General features: G+C 32.0%; 1 protein-coding gene and 1 pseudogene across 2 annotated transcripts; both read left to right on the top strand.

The window, feature by feature from the left end:
• The first annotated feature begins 674 nt into the window (after nt 1–674).
• Nucleotides 675–6,764, top strand: LOC143555051 (putative CRM domain-containing protein At3g25440, chloroplastic; annotated as a pseudogene). Its single transcript, XR_013139140.1, has 4 exons — nt 675–686; nt 3,828–3,881; nt 4,079–4,479; nt 6,414–6,764. The product of XR_013139140.1 is annotated as a putative CRM domain-containing protein At3g25440, chloroplastic (transcript).
• Nucleotides 6,765–11,054: 4,290 nt separating this feature from the next.
• LOC143555069 (fructokinase-2-like) lies at nt 11,055–15,400 on the top strand. The gene is made up of 4 exons (XM_077044701.1): nt 11,055–11,556; nt 14,096–14,428; nt 14,887–15,003; nt 15,098–15,400. Exons 1-4 carry the CDS (start codon nt 11,146–11,148, stop codon nt 15,227–15,229), a joined length of 993 nt encoding a protein of 330 aa, XP_076900816.1. The 5' UTR covers nt 11,055–11,145; the 3' UTR covers nt 15,230–15,400.
• Nucleotides 15,401–15,898: the final 498 nt, after the last annotated feature.

Here is a 15,898-nt window from a genome sequence, read left to right as displayed (position 1 = left end):
AAAGGCTATTCATTTTCGGTTATTTGAGTAAATATAATTTGACTTAGGCTTATTCGAATTTTGTTATGATATCTGTAATAGTGACACGTCGACCTGTTCCGGGTTGGGGTGTTACAGTTATGGTATCAGAGCCAAGGCTCTTTCTTGTAGAAAACTTAAACCCTAAAATCAGACTTGTGAGATAATGGGTAGACGTTGGGTTAGGAATTCACGTTTCTTATCAATGTTCTGGCTCATCGGTTCGTGATTTCCAATCTATTTGTTGAGTCTTTTCTATTATTAACCAAAGGCACCTCTCCTTTTTATGACTTTCACTAGCATTATTTGTTATGCTTTTCTACCATTATCTCGAACGCTCTACAAATGAAGACAATGATACTGAAGACAAATGTTCGACACAGTTGTTCGGATCACATCCTTAACTTACCAGTTTACATTCGGTTCAAAATTCGTCGCCATGTATGCCTCTAGACGTTCGCAAAATCCATTTATCTTCATTTGAGTATATGTGACGCTTGTTGTTAATAAGAACTTTCAAGATTTCGACTTCGTTTCATAATTAGCCTGTCATCACAACAGTTTTTTTTATTTACTCATAAACTCAACGAGGTCTTTAAGATGCATAATGGAAAGATGATTATGGTAAATTGATGATTAAGGTCGCGAACGTAATCATGAATTTACAGGTACGTATGTGTGCTACTAAAAAAAAAAAAAATCCATTGTGCATATAAGGTTCCCCTAATACTTTGATACGACCTCGTCCTAAGTTTTCACTATTCTGTGCTAGTGTTACGTGCCTTTTGTTATTTATTTAATTAACTATATACGAGTTAAGATATTTATATTAACATTCAAGACGTGTGTTTGAATTTTTATATTTAAGTCTTGGGTTTTTGAAGTGTCTGATTGGCTACTACTTGTTCAACTTATAAGTCACATGCGTCAGTTAATTGTTTTTAGATTTAGCTATTGAGTGCATGCTAATGTCTTTATTTACCATTTTTTTAGTCATCTTAAATGTATTCATATAAATTTTCCGTTTTCAAAAAAAAAAAAAAAAAAAAAAAAAAAAAAACATTATGTTTCTCCCAATCCGTGAAGTCTAAAGTTCCATTTTGAATTTGTTTTTTTATATGTTATTTAATTTATGCTTAATTATTTTAGCTTAATTATTAATTTCGAGGTCGAAATTTTCTAGGAAGGGTAGAATTGTAATACTCAGACATTCATAGGATATATACTTAATAATTCAGTATTATTCTCACGACTAGGTATCCTTCTCTAGCCATTAGTTATTCAATTTTATTTGTTACGTTGTCAGTTATTTGTCTCAAATAAGCCATCGCTTCCCAATACCTCTAAATCCCAGTTTCATCTATTCTACCAAAACTCTTGTGGTTTGGTATGTCTAAATTTTTCGATGTCCGAAACAGTGAAAAATTAAATTCTGTTATGTATTTGTTACATCTAAAATTTATTTTCATTATTTATATATATCAAATTTCGAGGACGAAATTTATTTTAAGGAAGGAAGAATTGTAATATCCGAATTTTTCAGATAATAATTATAATAGCTAAATTTTATGATAATAAAATAAGATGATTATTTAAATGATTATGGTTTAATGGAAATTGTATTGAATTTAGAATTTCGTTGGGAACTCAAATTTGATATGTAATCAAATGGTATTAGAGATAAGATAATATATATACGTGGGTTAACTTGTTAACGATATATATATATATATACATATATATATATATACATATATATATATATATATTATCACTTATGATTTGGAGTAAAGATACCATTAAGTAGAATTTGAATATTATTATTGTAGTATATCGTTGCAAAACTCATATAAATAAACAATTTAAATAAATAGATAGATAATAAGCACACCTAATCCTATAATTTCAAGATATGATTCTTTAAAATTTGAACTTACCTTATCACCACCTTCAAGTACATCTACAAACCGTATTCGTAGGTTGTCAATCACGATTTCCTTTCGTCCATATATACTCTATAAACCTCAGATTATTCTTGAAAAATCTGCAACCAATTCAGCTTCATCAATAGCTTTTCTTCTTCGGTTCCGTTTTGCCAAATCATCCACCTACGCTGCTCTCGACCCTTCACCGGATCTGTTGCGCCTTGTCGGGAGACCACCATCGTTCTGCAAACTTCCGGGAATACACCGCCGCCGCTATCGCTTGTTTTCGGAGCTAGCCTTCACCGTCACATAAGTTACCGGCACCGCCATCGACCTTTCTGTCCTAGTGGAGACGGCTATCGACACGCGCGGCGCCCACCCTCACTCCTCGATACATTCGGTGTTGTTCGGTTACGAAGGTAATGGTCGTCTTTGTTAATCGTTTGTCGTTTAGCCGGTATGGTTTAATATGGTGCTTGGGTTCTGATTCGTTTCCGGCAATTAGAAAGTCCGTAATCTTTGATGAAAATATAAAAATAAATGGCCAGACTCTTGAGTTGTGTTTCCGTTTGATCAACATCAGTTCGTAAGTGTTGTACATGCAAATATAAATTTTTAACAAATAGTTAATGACTATTATAAAAATACTATACTTATAATTCTTTTTGCAACAAGACAAATATGAGTTTGTTGTTTTACCAAATTTGAACCCTTTTATTGATTTATTGATTTAACAAATCCATATGTGTCTATATATATATATATATAAAGAGGTTGGGAAAGAACGAAGAGTTATATTATAAAAGTTGGTTTTTCAAACTAGATGCCGGAATTCTCATAACCCAACGAATGAACAACCTAAGAACTAAATTAGAATACGTATAAATTGTAATCTTGTGTTTAGTTGTGAACCTCTGGTACTTAGTTGCTTGCTTTCAACTTTTAATGTAGGTGTTAACACGACTTGAAAACTATTCTAGTTGATTACTTTTACTTTGTTAAATTAAGGTACGGTTTCTGGTTTCCTTCACTCATAGTATTAATTATATTCCGTTACTTCGTAGTACGGATTCTGGTTTCTGTCACTCATAGTATGAATTATATTCCGTTACTTCGTTACGGTTTTCAGTTTTCGTTTACTTATAGTATTGACTCTATTCCGTTACTTTGTAGTACAGATTTTCGTTACGCGTCGGTTATATTTTGAGTTCAGTCATATTATATAATATATTTTTGTAGCATGCAATAGATTATTTACTTTGCACTCCTTATTGCAAGTTCCGGTTTGAATATGTTTAGTTATATGATTTTAGTTTTTGTACTCTGTTACCCGAGCAATTTCTGACTTGTCGTTGGGGCGTCAACGACATGGCACTTATCGTGACAGTGCGTAATCAAAGTTCACGGCGTCTCTGAAAGTACTCATGTAGTACCTTGGCCACTTAGAGGCGTATAGATCGATCTTAGCTCCGACTCCTGACTCCTGACTTCTGTTTGAGATGGAACAATGTGTGCACGCCACCCACACCGTCTCCTTGGTGCATGGACTAGCTAGCTGTGTACCAGTATGTTCTGTTAGGCTCGTGGGTGCTTCCGTTTCGCGTGACTTTGAATTATTGATTTGTGTAGTCACGTGGTTTGATGTGTGTATGTGTTATGATATGTTTCCGCATGTGTTTGATTATGTTCTGGTAAGTGTCGGATCATACCTCTGAATTTTATTAAGTATTTGTTTCGGTGAAAAGGTTGGTTTCGAGTTTGAATTGAAGTCTGTATATTTATTTTCTTACATTTGTCCTTACCTATACTATTGTTCTTTCCGTTACTGGGAAATTTTTGGCTCAACCGTATTTTCTTGTTTTGTTTTTCTTATTTTGTTTTCAGGTAATACGGGACTCGGGGAAATTAGTGATGAGATATAATAATGAAGTTCAAGCTGTTTAAAGGCTATTCATTTTCGGTTATTTGAGTAAATATAATTTGACTTAGGCTTATTTGAATTTTGTTATGATATCTGTAATAGTGACACGTCGACCTGTTCCGGGTTGGGGTGTTACAATAACACTACCATAGGATCGAAGTAATGAGAATGTAATAGGAAATGTACATATTCACCGAACGTTTTTGTATTTCAGGCAAGAATTAAGGAATCTTTACTAATCGAAAGACTGAAGCGGTATGAAGTAGCTAGACTTCAAGGGCCAATGGTGAAACCAGTTGAGATAACAGGTGAAGAAAGATTCTACATGAAAAAGATGGCTCAAAAAGGGTCGAATTATGTCCTGTTGGAAGAAGAGGCATATTTGGAGGTGTGATCCTTAATATGCATATGCATTGGAAAAAACACGAGACGGTAAAGGTTTTCTGCAAGCCTTGTAAACCTGGTCAAGTACAGGATTACGCTAATGAAATTGCAAGATTAAGTGGCGGAATCCCGATTCAAATAATTGGAGACGACACTATTGTTTTTTATCGTGGAAAGGATTATGTGATGCCTGAGATCATGAGTCCGATTGATACCTTGTCCAAGAAAAAGGTCAGCATCCTCGTATCTGTTTATATTATTTTTTGCAATGTAGACTTATGTTTTTATGTTCTTGTTGTTTTGTGTGATTGATTGTTAGTTTTCTTCTGTCAAGTGATAGGTTATAGTTTTTGTGATATGGTTAGCTGTCTAAAGCATAGATGACTAAGTAAAAAGGGCTCGTGTTTTTTTAAGAAGAATTCTGCATACGACTTTTTTTTACTAGAAACGTGGAAATTAGGTTTCATATATTTACTTAATAGTAAGAATGCATGTGTTTTACCAAATCATACGCGGTATACCTGAAAGATGAAACCATTAAGAGGATTTCATTTCTCTTGTTATCAGTAAGAATGCTAAACCACAACACATTATTGAGGTAAAATTCTAACATCCATTGTGGAAGATGGCATATACCCTTGCCTGAGTGATAACTCAGAATTTTGAATAAGGATGAAGGTATATAAAGATTCTACATGGTATTAGGCCATGGATCAAACTACGGATGATAACGGGTCGGGTCTTGATCTGCATGTGATCTGATGGATTAAAGAAGTTGATTCAATAGGTTGGCTGATTTAGGTAGGCCAATACTTGGGTTGACTCATTTAAATATTAAGTATAAACCTAGAGGTGCACAAAAAATCGGTTTGGGTACCAAAACCGGTACTGAAACGGCTTGGATCTAACTAGACCCGACCATATAGTTGAAATCGGGTTGTAACTCTTTACATTGAAACCGGTTTGAACCCAGTCAAACCCGGCCCGGTTTTGACTTTTGTTGACCCAAACCGAACCGGGTTGAGCCCAGAACCCGATTCGTTCACCTCTGTTGTGATGTTTTAAAATTTATAAAGCTATATTTCTAATCTTTTACTAATTTATATCTTATCAACTCTCATATTTGTTACTAAATAGTAAATACCCTCCCCACCTCACATATAGGTAGGCCATACATCTCTAATCCCCATGAGTATTTTGATATATATATATATATATAAAACATCCCAATTAATGATACTAGATTTCTTTATATGGTTATATTTATAAATCTGAGTGGCTTTTTGGTGATAACTTTTAAAATGCAGTTACTTTCTAATGACCTTTTCATAATGTACATACTTTCATTGACAATGAAATTCAATTTGTACATCCTTATACAATGACATTTTAAAAGTTTGTTTCCTTGCTCAACACAAACTTTCAAACATGACTCATGTTGCATCGCCAAAATTTTGAGAAAAAAACTGATCGAAAATGAGTTCCTAAAAGTCTGATTATTTTCAATATGTCAAATTTCTAATGTGATTGTTTTACTAATGACAATTTTGTTGAAAAGTAACGGAATCATCTTATGACAAATTTTTCTTTGAAGACAAGTCATGTTTTATATGATGCACTTTTGACAAATTATACTTTTGAAAAATCAACACATCAAGTGAAATAGTTGGTCCACCAGTGAATACCTTGAATTTTTTCTAAGAAGCTGGCTAAACTGTCGGTCCATTTTGAAATTCTAGTAGCCAGTTTATCCACTAGAGACATTGCGGAATGACGGGAAGACATGGACACCAATCATTCTAGATCTAGGAAATTTTAAATTCTGAATTTCATGTTACAAATTAAAGATCCATGTGCATGTTTCTATCTGGTATATATATGACTATATTACCAATCTAGGAAACTTTTACAACTAAAACTTCTATATGTTATGTATCTTTATTTCATTATCTTAGTGGCAGTAGTTGACTTCTTCGAATAATTAAAGCTCGATGTAATTTGAAATGATAACATATAGACTTAAAAAATTAATCCAAGAAACCTTAAAAGTTAGTTTAAGTTCGTCCAGTGCCATTTTTTTTTTCTATTTTTAATTAGTCCATAAAAATGACAATAACTTCATTTTACATGTTCTGGTTTTCTCATTTGTCTTCTGATTAACGCAGGCGCTAGAAAAGTCAAAATATGAACAATCACTCGAAAGTGTATGGCATTTCATTGCTATATCTGAGAAAGAGCTAGAACTATATCATAGGCACATTGCACTTTATGGCGATCCAAAAACTGGCATTAGTGGTGCGAGTCAAGGCACAGTAGAACCAAAAGATGTTGCAGGAATTGATAGCACCAATGAGGAATTATCAGAAAATGAAGATGATGACGATGTGGTCCTAAGTGATATGACATGCACAGATGAGTCTGGTACTTACGACAACGATGATGGTATAGTCGTAAGTGACATGACATGCACAGTCGAGTCTAGTACTGAATCAGATTCTTGCGACGTGGAAACTTAATGTGACGAACAAATATAAAACCGTCGTTAAGGTTAGCATTTTATTATCATATCAATTGAGGTGGCAAAATGGGCATGTCGGTTACGTTGTGAAGCATCAAGCATGTCAAAACGTGTAGGATTCTATTATAAGTATTTCCCATGTAAAGTATTATTACAAATATAATATTGTTCGAATCGTCTATTTATATATAACTTAAACCAAATCGATCTATTCATAAGTAAATCAGTCAAAATTGACACCTCTAAGTATCAAAATTTTAAGTTGTTTGTTTTGATGTGAAAAAACCAAGTGCACTTTTATAAAAAAATGATGGGAGTGATGCTTCTTATAGGCAAGTCAAGGTTGTAAAGTGATTTACATACATTGTTGACCATCTTAATCATATGTACAAGTGGACCATGATAGTGATTTGGACCAGAATCATGGTTAGTGGATCAGATTGAAGCATGAGATGATTTGGTTTGAATCTGATTCATTACCAAATCTGCATGCTACATCCACCAACCTAACTTGATGCATCAAAATGAACCTTTTAAGTAGTGCATTAGATCCAAAGATTATGATTAAGTTGTTGAAATGTCCATGTGAAAAGATAGGTTTTGTTTGCATTTCAAGCAAAAACGAGGATAATATGTTTAATCATATCTTTTTTTATCACCGAATCAATATTGATGCTTTTAAAAGTTAAAACTTTACTCAAACTAGACCTCCTTTTCTTTATTCATGACGTACTTAAAATGTCCACAATCACATGCACATGTCGATCTCATTTTGGTCCTCAACCTTCTCTTTATGTCATGACTAGAAGAATAAATAGTACACTGTTTTGTCAAAGTAGAATCAATACTCTAATTTGTATGTGTAGTTAATTTGGTATGTTGTACTATCGTTTACGTTTATCGGGTTTTGAGGGTCAAGGCCACAGTGAAAAAACCGTTTATTACATGTCATCATGTTTTATCGGGTCATAAACATTTGCACTTTTGTTTTCATTTTGAAAAAACAAATAGTTAGTTTATTAGATATAATTAAAAACTCACAAGTTTTTTTGATTGTCAAACGTCATATTAAAGATAACTCGTGTTAATTAGTTTGTTAATAATTCCAGTCGTTTTGGCTTTACCTTGCTGTCTCATATAAGTAGAGCTTTAACTTGTTGGAACCGAAGTAGTTAAAAGTAGAGCTAATATGGCTCAAGTAATTTTGGCCGTTTACTTATTGGCGTCATACATTGATCCTAACCGTCAATTCACTTGTTTACCCTTATAGGCCTTTATCCATGGGAGCGATTCTGGTGCAACTTGTTTACTCTTATAATCTTATCGCTAATAACATTAACATCTAACATGTCCATTGCGTAAATCAATCTCTCTTTTGTTTTTATTTTAAAATACAAAATATTCCCTGTATTTTGTTTGACTAAATTTATTTTATTAAAACTATTTTATAAAATCTTTTGGATATTTATTAATAGCTGAGTAAATCCGTATTAAAAATAAATATATTCTTGAGATAATAATATATCTATTCCGATACATGAAATGTATATATGATTTGTTGTCATTTGAGCATGTCATAAGTTTTTAAGTTTTATCCAGAGGTGTCACGATCGTTCCACGGCCTCACTGTGAGACCATTGATGTCCTTTTGGAATTACGCAGTAAACGAGTTGACACTTGTCCGCGATCAAATTGTGGATTGTCCTTATGATAAATCTCGACTAACAATTTCTAATTTCAATAGAGCATGTTTGGGATTGAGTTTGGAAAATTTTTATTGGTGTTTTAAAAAAGTCAATATATTAAAATGTGTTTGACAATCACAAAAATCTTTCTTATTTTAGCTTTTTGAAAGGGTTAAAAAACAGTTTTTCAAAAGCCACAAATCCTGACTTTTCAAAATAGTTTTTTAAGAAAAAAGAAGAAAAAAACGCTACTTTTCTTATAAGTTTATAGGTTCTCAATTTCTCATCACGTGACATTAAACTTATTTTAGATTTATTTATTACTACTCTTACTCTCATAGTCTCATATATTAATAACCACGACACCCTTAAAAGTTTACAATAAAATGAAATTAAGGGTGTGTTTGGGATTCCTTATTTAATTTTAAAAGGCCTTTTTGTAATAAGTGAAAAAAGACTTTTGACTTTCTAATAAGGAGTTTTAAAAAAAGTGTTTGGATTAACATAAGTTAATAAGTTGTGTTTTTAAAAAGTGTTTTGTTTAACTTATTAATATAAATGACCAAAAAAAGACATTTTGAAGTGAATAAGTTGTTTTTAAAAGTGTATGGGTGGAATGGAATGGTGGAATGAGTATTCTAAACTCATAAGGAGATAAGTTATCAAATCCCAACTTATTGAAAACTCATTTTTAACCTTGATGATAAGGAGAAACCTAAAAGGCCTTATATGTTCCCAAACACTTTATAAACATAAAAATGACTTATTCAATCTTCATAAGTTTTAAACAGAGGAAAATAATGAATCCCAAACACACCCTAAATCCAAAAAAAAAGAAAGAATAAAAATACTTATATGGCACATAAAAGCCTTTTATAATGTACTACTAAATAAAAACATTAAACCAACTTTTAAATTTACAAGTTACCCAAATCAAGTTAGGGGTTATTTGTTGAGTGAGAAGTGAGAAGTGAGAAGTGAGAAGTGAGAAGTGAGAAGTGAGAAGTGAGAAGTGAGAAGTGAGAACATGGGTTCTTAATTTGAAACTAAATTTTTTCCTCAAAAACAACCAACATGACTTGGCTTCTAGTCCATCATCCCATTGGCTTTATTGATGAGTGTATATTATTATAATATTATAAAATTACACTAGAAAACTACATGCAAAAACCTTGGGCGACTTCTGAACACCACCCAACCAACACTCCCCAGATTTTATTAAATTAATCAAGATAGTTAATTAAATTATTTTGTTCTCTAGCATTGTGGTACTGGCTAGTATGGACATTAAACAAAGTAAATAATAAAAAATAAAATGTTACTACCTAAATTTTAAAAACGGACAAGAATACTCATGTGCTGAAATTTAATAGAAATTTTAAATCATGTAAAAAAATAGTGAGATAGAAGTGGGGATGTTAATACCACATTACCACAATCTAGCTAAACACATGAATTGCATTAACCATCTTTATTCTCTAAAGTGGTTTTGGTTTTTAGTTTGAACTTTAGTAATTGTTATCAAATCAGGTTAGCTGAAAGAACAATTACAAAGCTAGTAATTTTGTTTAGAACGTCAGACACAATATAATCATATAAGCAATTGATGACGGAGCTGGAAATTTTTTCCTATAAATTCAATATATTCCGATCCTCGTATTTGTACTATTTGGAAACTTTTTGGGTCGGATGGGGCCACATAATAAAAATGCAATATGATAATACATTGCTAACATTCAATAACATACAAAGTAATTTGAAATAAAAAGTAAATACATATTAATAATAATTGTTCTCTATGAGTTTTAAGTTTGAAAACGATTTATAACATTTTCAATCGTGACTTTCAAAATAGTACATTGGAACAACAAAAAGGGATGAAAACTAACTTTGATTAGTCGTACTCATATTGGATTCGGTTGAATACTACAAACTGAATTTCAATTTGTGTTGCCAATTGGGATTGCGGTTTTACGATTACATCGAGGGGGGGGGGGGGGGGGCTAGTCGAAATGTTAAAGAACAAAGAGAGAGGAATAGTCATCGTACACCAACAATCAAATATTATAAAAGTTATTTTCCACTCAACCATTTCTAGGTCTCTAACGTCTCGCGTGACACCCTTTTGTACCTGTAGCACAGACAATACACGAACCAAACTCGCGTTTGCCATCACTTTTAGCAGAATAACATACGATTCATCGGTACGTGGTATACGAACCAAGGGTGGCACTTGAGCAGATTATTGCGTTTATTGTTATTTTTGTTAGCCTTCAAAACAAATAATATATAAACTAGATATGTATACAATATATACAACCATTATACTGCGTAACTTCTCAATATATATATTTAATGATGTGACCATAATGATATCAAAAGTAGCCAAACAAAATTGCAAAATACATATCATGTGCTACTATTATAATCATCAAGAGTCAAGACGATATTAATAGTATTTATCCTGCTATATCATATTCATTATAATTAATATCTTTTTCTTTTCACCTTTATCTATATCTATTAATTAATATTAAATATATGATCAATAGTAATTGTACACAAACTTTGAAGGTTGATCTTGCCTTTATATATATAAATATATATATATATACACACACACACACCACAACACCCAACCTCTCATCATCATCTCTTTCCATTAACTCTCTGCAACTTATTCATCCATCATCAATGGCCGCCAACAATGGAGGACTCACCGACACCGGCTTAATCGTGAGCTTCGGCGAGATGCTCATCGACTTCGTCCCCACCGTCTCCGGCGTCTCACTCGCCGAAGCACCGGGATTCCTAAAGGCACCCGGCGGTGCTCCGGCGAACGTGGCGATCTCCGTGTCCAGACTCGGCGGCAAAGCGGCGTTCGTCGGAAAGTTGGGAGACGACGAGTTCGGACACATGCTCGCCGGGATCTTGAAGGAGAACGGCGTCTCCGGCGAGGGGATTAATTTTGATAAAGGTGCACGGACGGCGTTGGCGTTTGTGACGTTGAAAGCTGATGGTGATCGTGAGTTTATGTTCTACCGGAACCCTAGCGCCGATATGTTGTTGACGCCGGAGGAACTTAATTTGGAGCTTATTAGATCTGTAAGTATTTTTCTTCTTTCTTTGTTACATGATATGATAAACATATACTTTAGTCGGATGGTGGTGTAGAGATTAGTGATTAATTGAGATTAGTAAGGATTAATCGGATCGAAATTTATCTGTAAGTTTTTAAATATGCATTTTGAAAATATAAAATAAAGTAGCTATGAGCTATTGGGCTTGTTATATGTTTGTTTTCTGTTTTGATATAATTGATAGTGTTTTGGATAGAAATAAAAAGAAATTATTTCAAATGCAAAATATATATTCTAAATATTATGTATAAAATTTTTAATTTTAACAGATTTTGGACAAATATGGATTATTCGTTAACAAGTGGGAATTTATATGTAAATTTTTATATATACATTTTGAAATTATATATAAGAAAAAAAGGTAGCGACGAGCTTCTTGTCCGTTTGCCTTATATTTTGATATAATTAATAGTTTTTAAATAAAATAGAAAAATAAATTATTTAAATGCTCTTCGCTCCAATTTTTTTCAATTTGTCAAAGTGTGTGAGTTGCCACTAACGATTAATCGGGAATTAACACCGACTTGTCTAAGTTATCATTGACGGTTAACCGGGAATTAATAGGCGTTAAGAGCATATTTTAACAAGCATGCATATGAGAATCTATATTTGTATGTCTGACGTCATTTGCTGTTGGAACGGTAGAGGGAGTGAGTTTCACGCGCTTTTATATTGCGAGTTTGTTAGACAGACTCACCTATTCTAGAAATGGATATTTAATAAAATTAATTAATTGATAAAACGACAGGTTTTGTTGACTTGTATGGGTTAAGCGTGATTTTTTTTTAAAGGCCAATATATATATAAAAAACCGAAACAGGGACTCACAAGAAACAAGAATCCCAATAAGTACATAAGCAAAATAAAACAAAGAAACAAAAGCAACAAATGTTCTACAATGAAAAATTAACAAAGTTAAAACTGCATCATTTCTCCCAATCTAGTGAAGATTTTTTGCTCCTATGCTTTACCCAAAAGAATGAAGTTATTTTGATGCCGTTTATCACCTTGGCTAGCGAGAAATCTTTGCCATTGAATGTCTTTTCGTTCCTTGCATTCCAAATCACCCAACAATTAATTGCCGAAACCGCTTGTACCGCATGACATTTCTCCTTATTTATTTTGTGTTCTTATTTATTTTGTGTTTGATTGGTTAAGCGTGATTCAAGAAGGGATTTGGAAATATTATTATGGTGGATATTATTTTAATTCAAGTTGATATTTTTTGTGATTTTAGTTTTGGAGATCTACTCATCACTAGTATATTAAATTAATATTTTAAGATAATGCTTATTGAGATTTGAGAGACACCCAAAGAAATTATAAATCTTAAAATATAGTTCTTTGATATAGTGTTAGGTTAAATAATAATATTTTCTTTTTAATTTGAAAACTCTTGAAAATTGTATAAATATTTGTACCTTTCAAGTATGCATTGATGATTTTGTATTTTTGTGATATATATGCTCAAAATTTGACCGGAATGGAATATTGGATTTGGATAATTTATTACAGTTTAAATGTTGGTTATAATTTTTAAAGATATAAGATATTAAGATGTTTATTTATAGTCCCTAAGTTTTCTAAAATGAACATAAAGGTCTCCTAGACTTTAATTGAAAAGATTTTAAAAAGGGTTGGTGTGAAGTGTGTGATACATATTTTCATGCACAGAAATACACCATAGGATGGCCGGTTGTAACTTACACGTGGTTTAGTACCACTTAGCACATTGCCTCATTATTTCTTTTATTTTATTTTTATCATTAATATTTTGTTGATTATAATATTTTTTTTCTTTATTATTTGGTACAAATAAATACTTTGTTCTGGATGATTTTGTTTTTAGTAAATATCACTTCAATACTTTAAAACTACTTTCAGATTCCTATATTCCCACTTTGAGGTGGTAATAATGATAGTTATAAATTAAAATAAAATTAAAGTATATTGTTCTTCTTTCATTCTCTCACGTATCTCTTCTTTTAAATGATTGTAATAATTTTAAATTTTAAAATAAAAATGCTATTGTTCTTCGTTTGATATGGTTATTTTATTTGTTAGATTTTTGCTAAAACATGTTGGTTCTTGTTTAACCACATAAACTTTGTTAATTTGGAGTGAAAAAGATCATTTGTTTGACACTTTTAAATGACTTTATAGACTAGTGTTTGTTAATTATTTAACTTTTCAAATCACTTTAGTAAGTCATGAATTTGATTATTGAATATGAATTAGCAAAATATTATTTATCAGATTCAATAACATCTTAACTTTTTTTTTTGAAGATTTATTTAAAAATCTATAAGAGAAGTATATTGTGAACCATTCTTTAAATTTACAAATGATTTGGTTGTTTTCGGTTATTTGACAAAACATTTACATACAATATCGTCTAACATGTCGGATTTCTACTCAAATATTAACACAGTGTTGTATAAAGATATAACATGTAATAATAATATATAAACATAATGGCAATTAACTTTATTGTTAATCTGCAGGCAAAGGTATTCCATTACGGGTCAATAAGCTTGATCGTGGAGCCGTGCAGATCAGCACATCTTAAAGCAATGGAGGTTGCAAAGGAGGCAGGGGCACTTTTGTCATATGACCCAAATCTCCGTCTGCCATTGTGGCCGTCAGCAGAGGAGGCACGCGAGCAAATCATGAGCATTTGGGATAAAGCCGAGGTCATCAAAGTGAGCGATAACGAGCTCCAATTCCTCACAGGACGCGAAGAGATTAATGATGAGTCAGCATTGTCTTTGTGGCATCCTAATTTGAAGCTTCTGTTGGTCACTCTTGGTGACAAAGGTTGCAGCTACTACACCAAGGTATGTAACATTGTAACATGCTGGTATATTTGATATTAGAATTGTAGATCTGAATTGTATTTTAAAAATTATATATCTATAGCTGAGGTTATGATCTGCAATTATTCTGTCTTTTCTATTAATTAATTAATTAATTAATATATCATCTAAATATAAAAATATGTTTATAAAGTTGATTAGTACAGAAAAAGGCCCACATCCAGCTTTATTATTCCTGCTTTACATTAAATAATAGTATTAAAGAGTCCTGCATCATGAATCATGATGAATTAACACCTTTCATCCCTAGTGGCACACATTTGACTATTAATTTCATGCCGAAAGTAAAACATTCACTGAGTCTTGGATCTGGAATCAAAATGTAAAAAAATAGTTATTCCAACAATATTAAATTGAGTTTAAAAAGCCTTCATCATGTTATTTTTAATATATCTTTTTATAATCATAAAAAATTGCAGCATTTTCATGGGACGGTTGGTGCGTTCGCAGTGAAAGCAGTGGACACAACGGGTGCAGGCGACTCTTTTGTTGGTGCTCTCTTGACAAAGATCGTTGATAACCAATCCGTGCTAGAGGTAAAGTTAAAAAAATTATATTTTTCATGAAACTGTTTCTGGTCAACTCAAATTGGTCTGAATAATAGAATTAATGATAATGATAATATTGCAGGATGAAGGAAAGTTGAAAGAAATATTGAGATACGCGTGTGCTTGTGGAGCGATCACGACCACCAAAAAGGGTGCGATCCCTGCTCTTCCAACCGTGCCGGAGCTTGACGCCTTTCTGAATGCGCATCATTAGTAATTTTCATCGCCTGTTATTTTTTTTATTGTGTTCTTGATCGAATAATAAGTTTTCTTTGAAATGATTTTGTATTATCATCAATCAATGTTTAAGGAAACAGAACATTTGTTTGCAAAAGGTTTAAGAATTTGAGTGAATTAGAAATTTTCAACTGGTGGTTTGTTTTCATTGTTCCGTTTTAGTTACTTATTTTTCTAGTAACTTATCAAGTCAGTCATTTTCTATTGTCATAAATTCTTAAGATAAGATTTATTATCACATGACTATAAACTAATTTGTTTTTACATATATTAAAAATTCTCAAAATACGACCCATATATATTATCAATAAAATTAATCTAAAATATATTATCAAACTTTTAATATGAGTTTATATTCTAAGTTTGATGCAGCATTATATATTTGAACAATCCTTTTTTGGTCTTAATTCACATTTTGTAAACTTAAAAATAACCAAAACTACTTACTAAGAAACATTTCTTGATTACATTGTATTGATATGAATGTTAGATAAAAAAAATTGAATCTTTATTTCTTCTTACATGATAAAAACACTCAAGTCACATGAGTTGAGGTGGTTTTGAGTTGCTACACATCTAATTTTAAGTTGTGGGGTTTTAACTAAGTCACCCTTAAGTTGAATATTGTGGGTTAATTAGCTTTAAA

This window comes from Bidens hawaiensis, unplaced genomic scaffold, assembly GCF_021521415.1.
Source record: "Bidens hawaiensis isolate Kalapana, Puna unplaced genomic scaffold, B.hawaiensis_p1.1 tig00017951_1, whole genome shotgun sequence".
Taxonomy (NCBI): domain Eukaryota; kingdom Viridiplantae; phylum Streptophyta; class Magnoliopsida; order Asterales; family Asteraceae; genus Bidens; species Bidens hawaiensis.
Note: the sequence above shows the minus strand (reverse complement) of the source record. Positions and strands in the feature narration are given on the sequence as shown.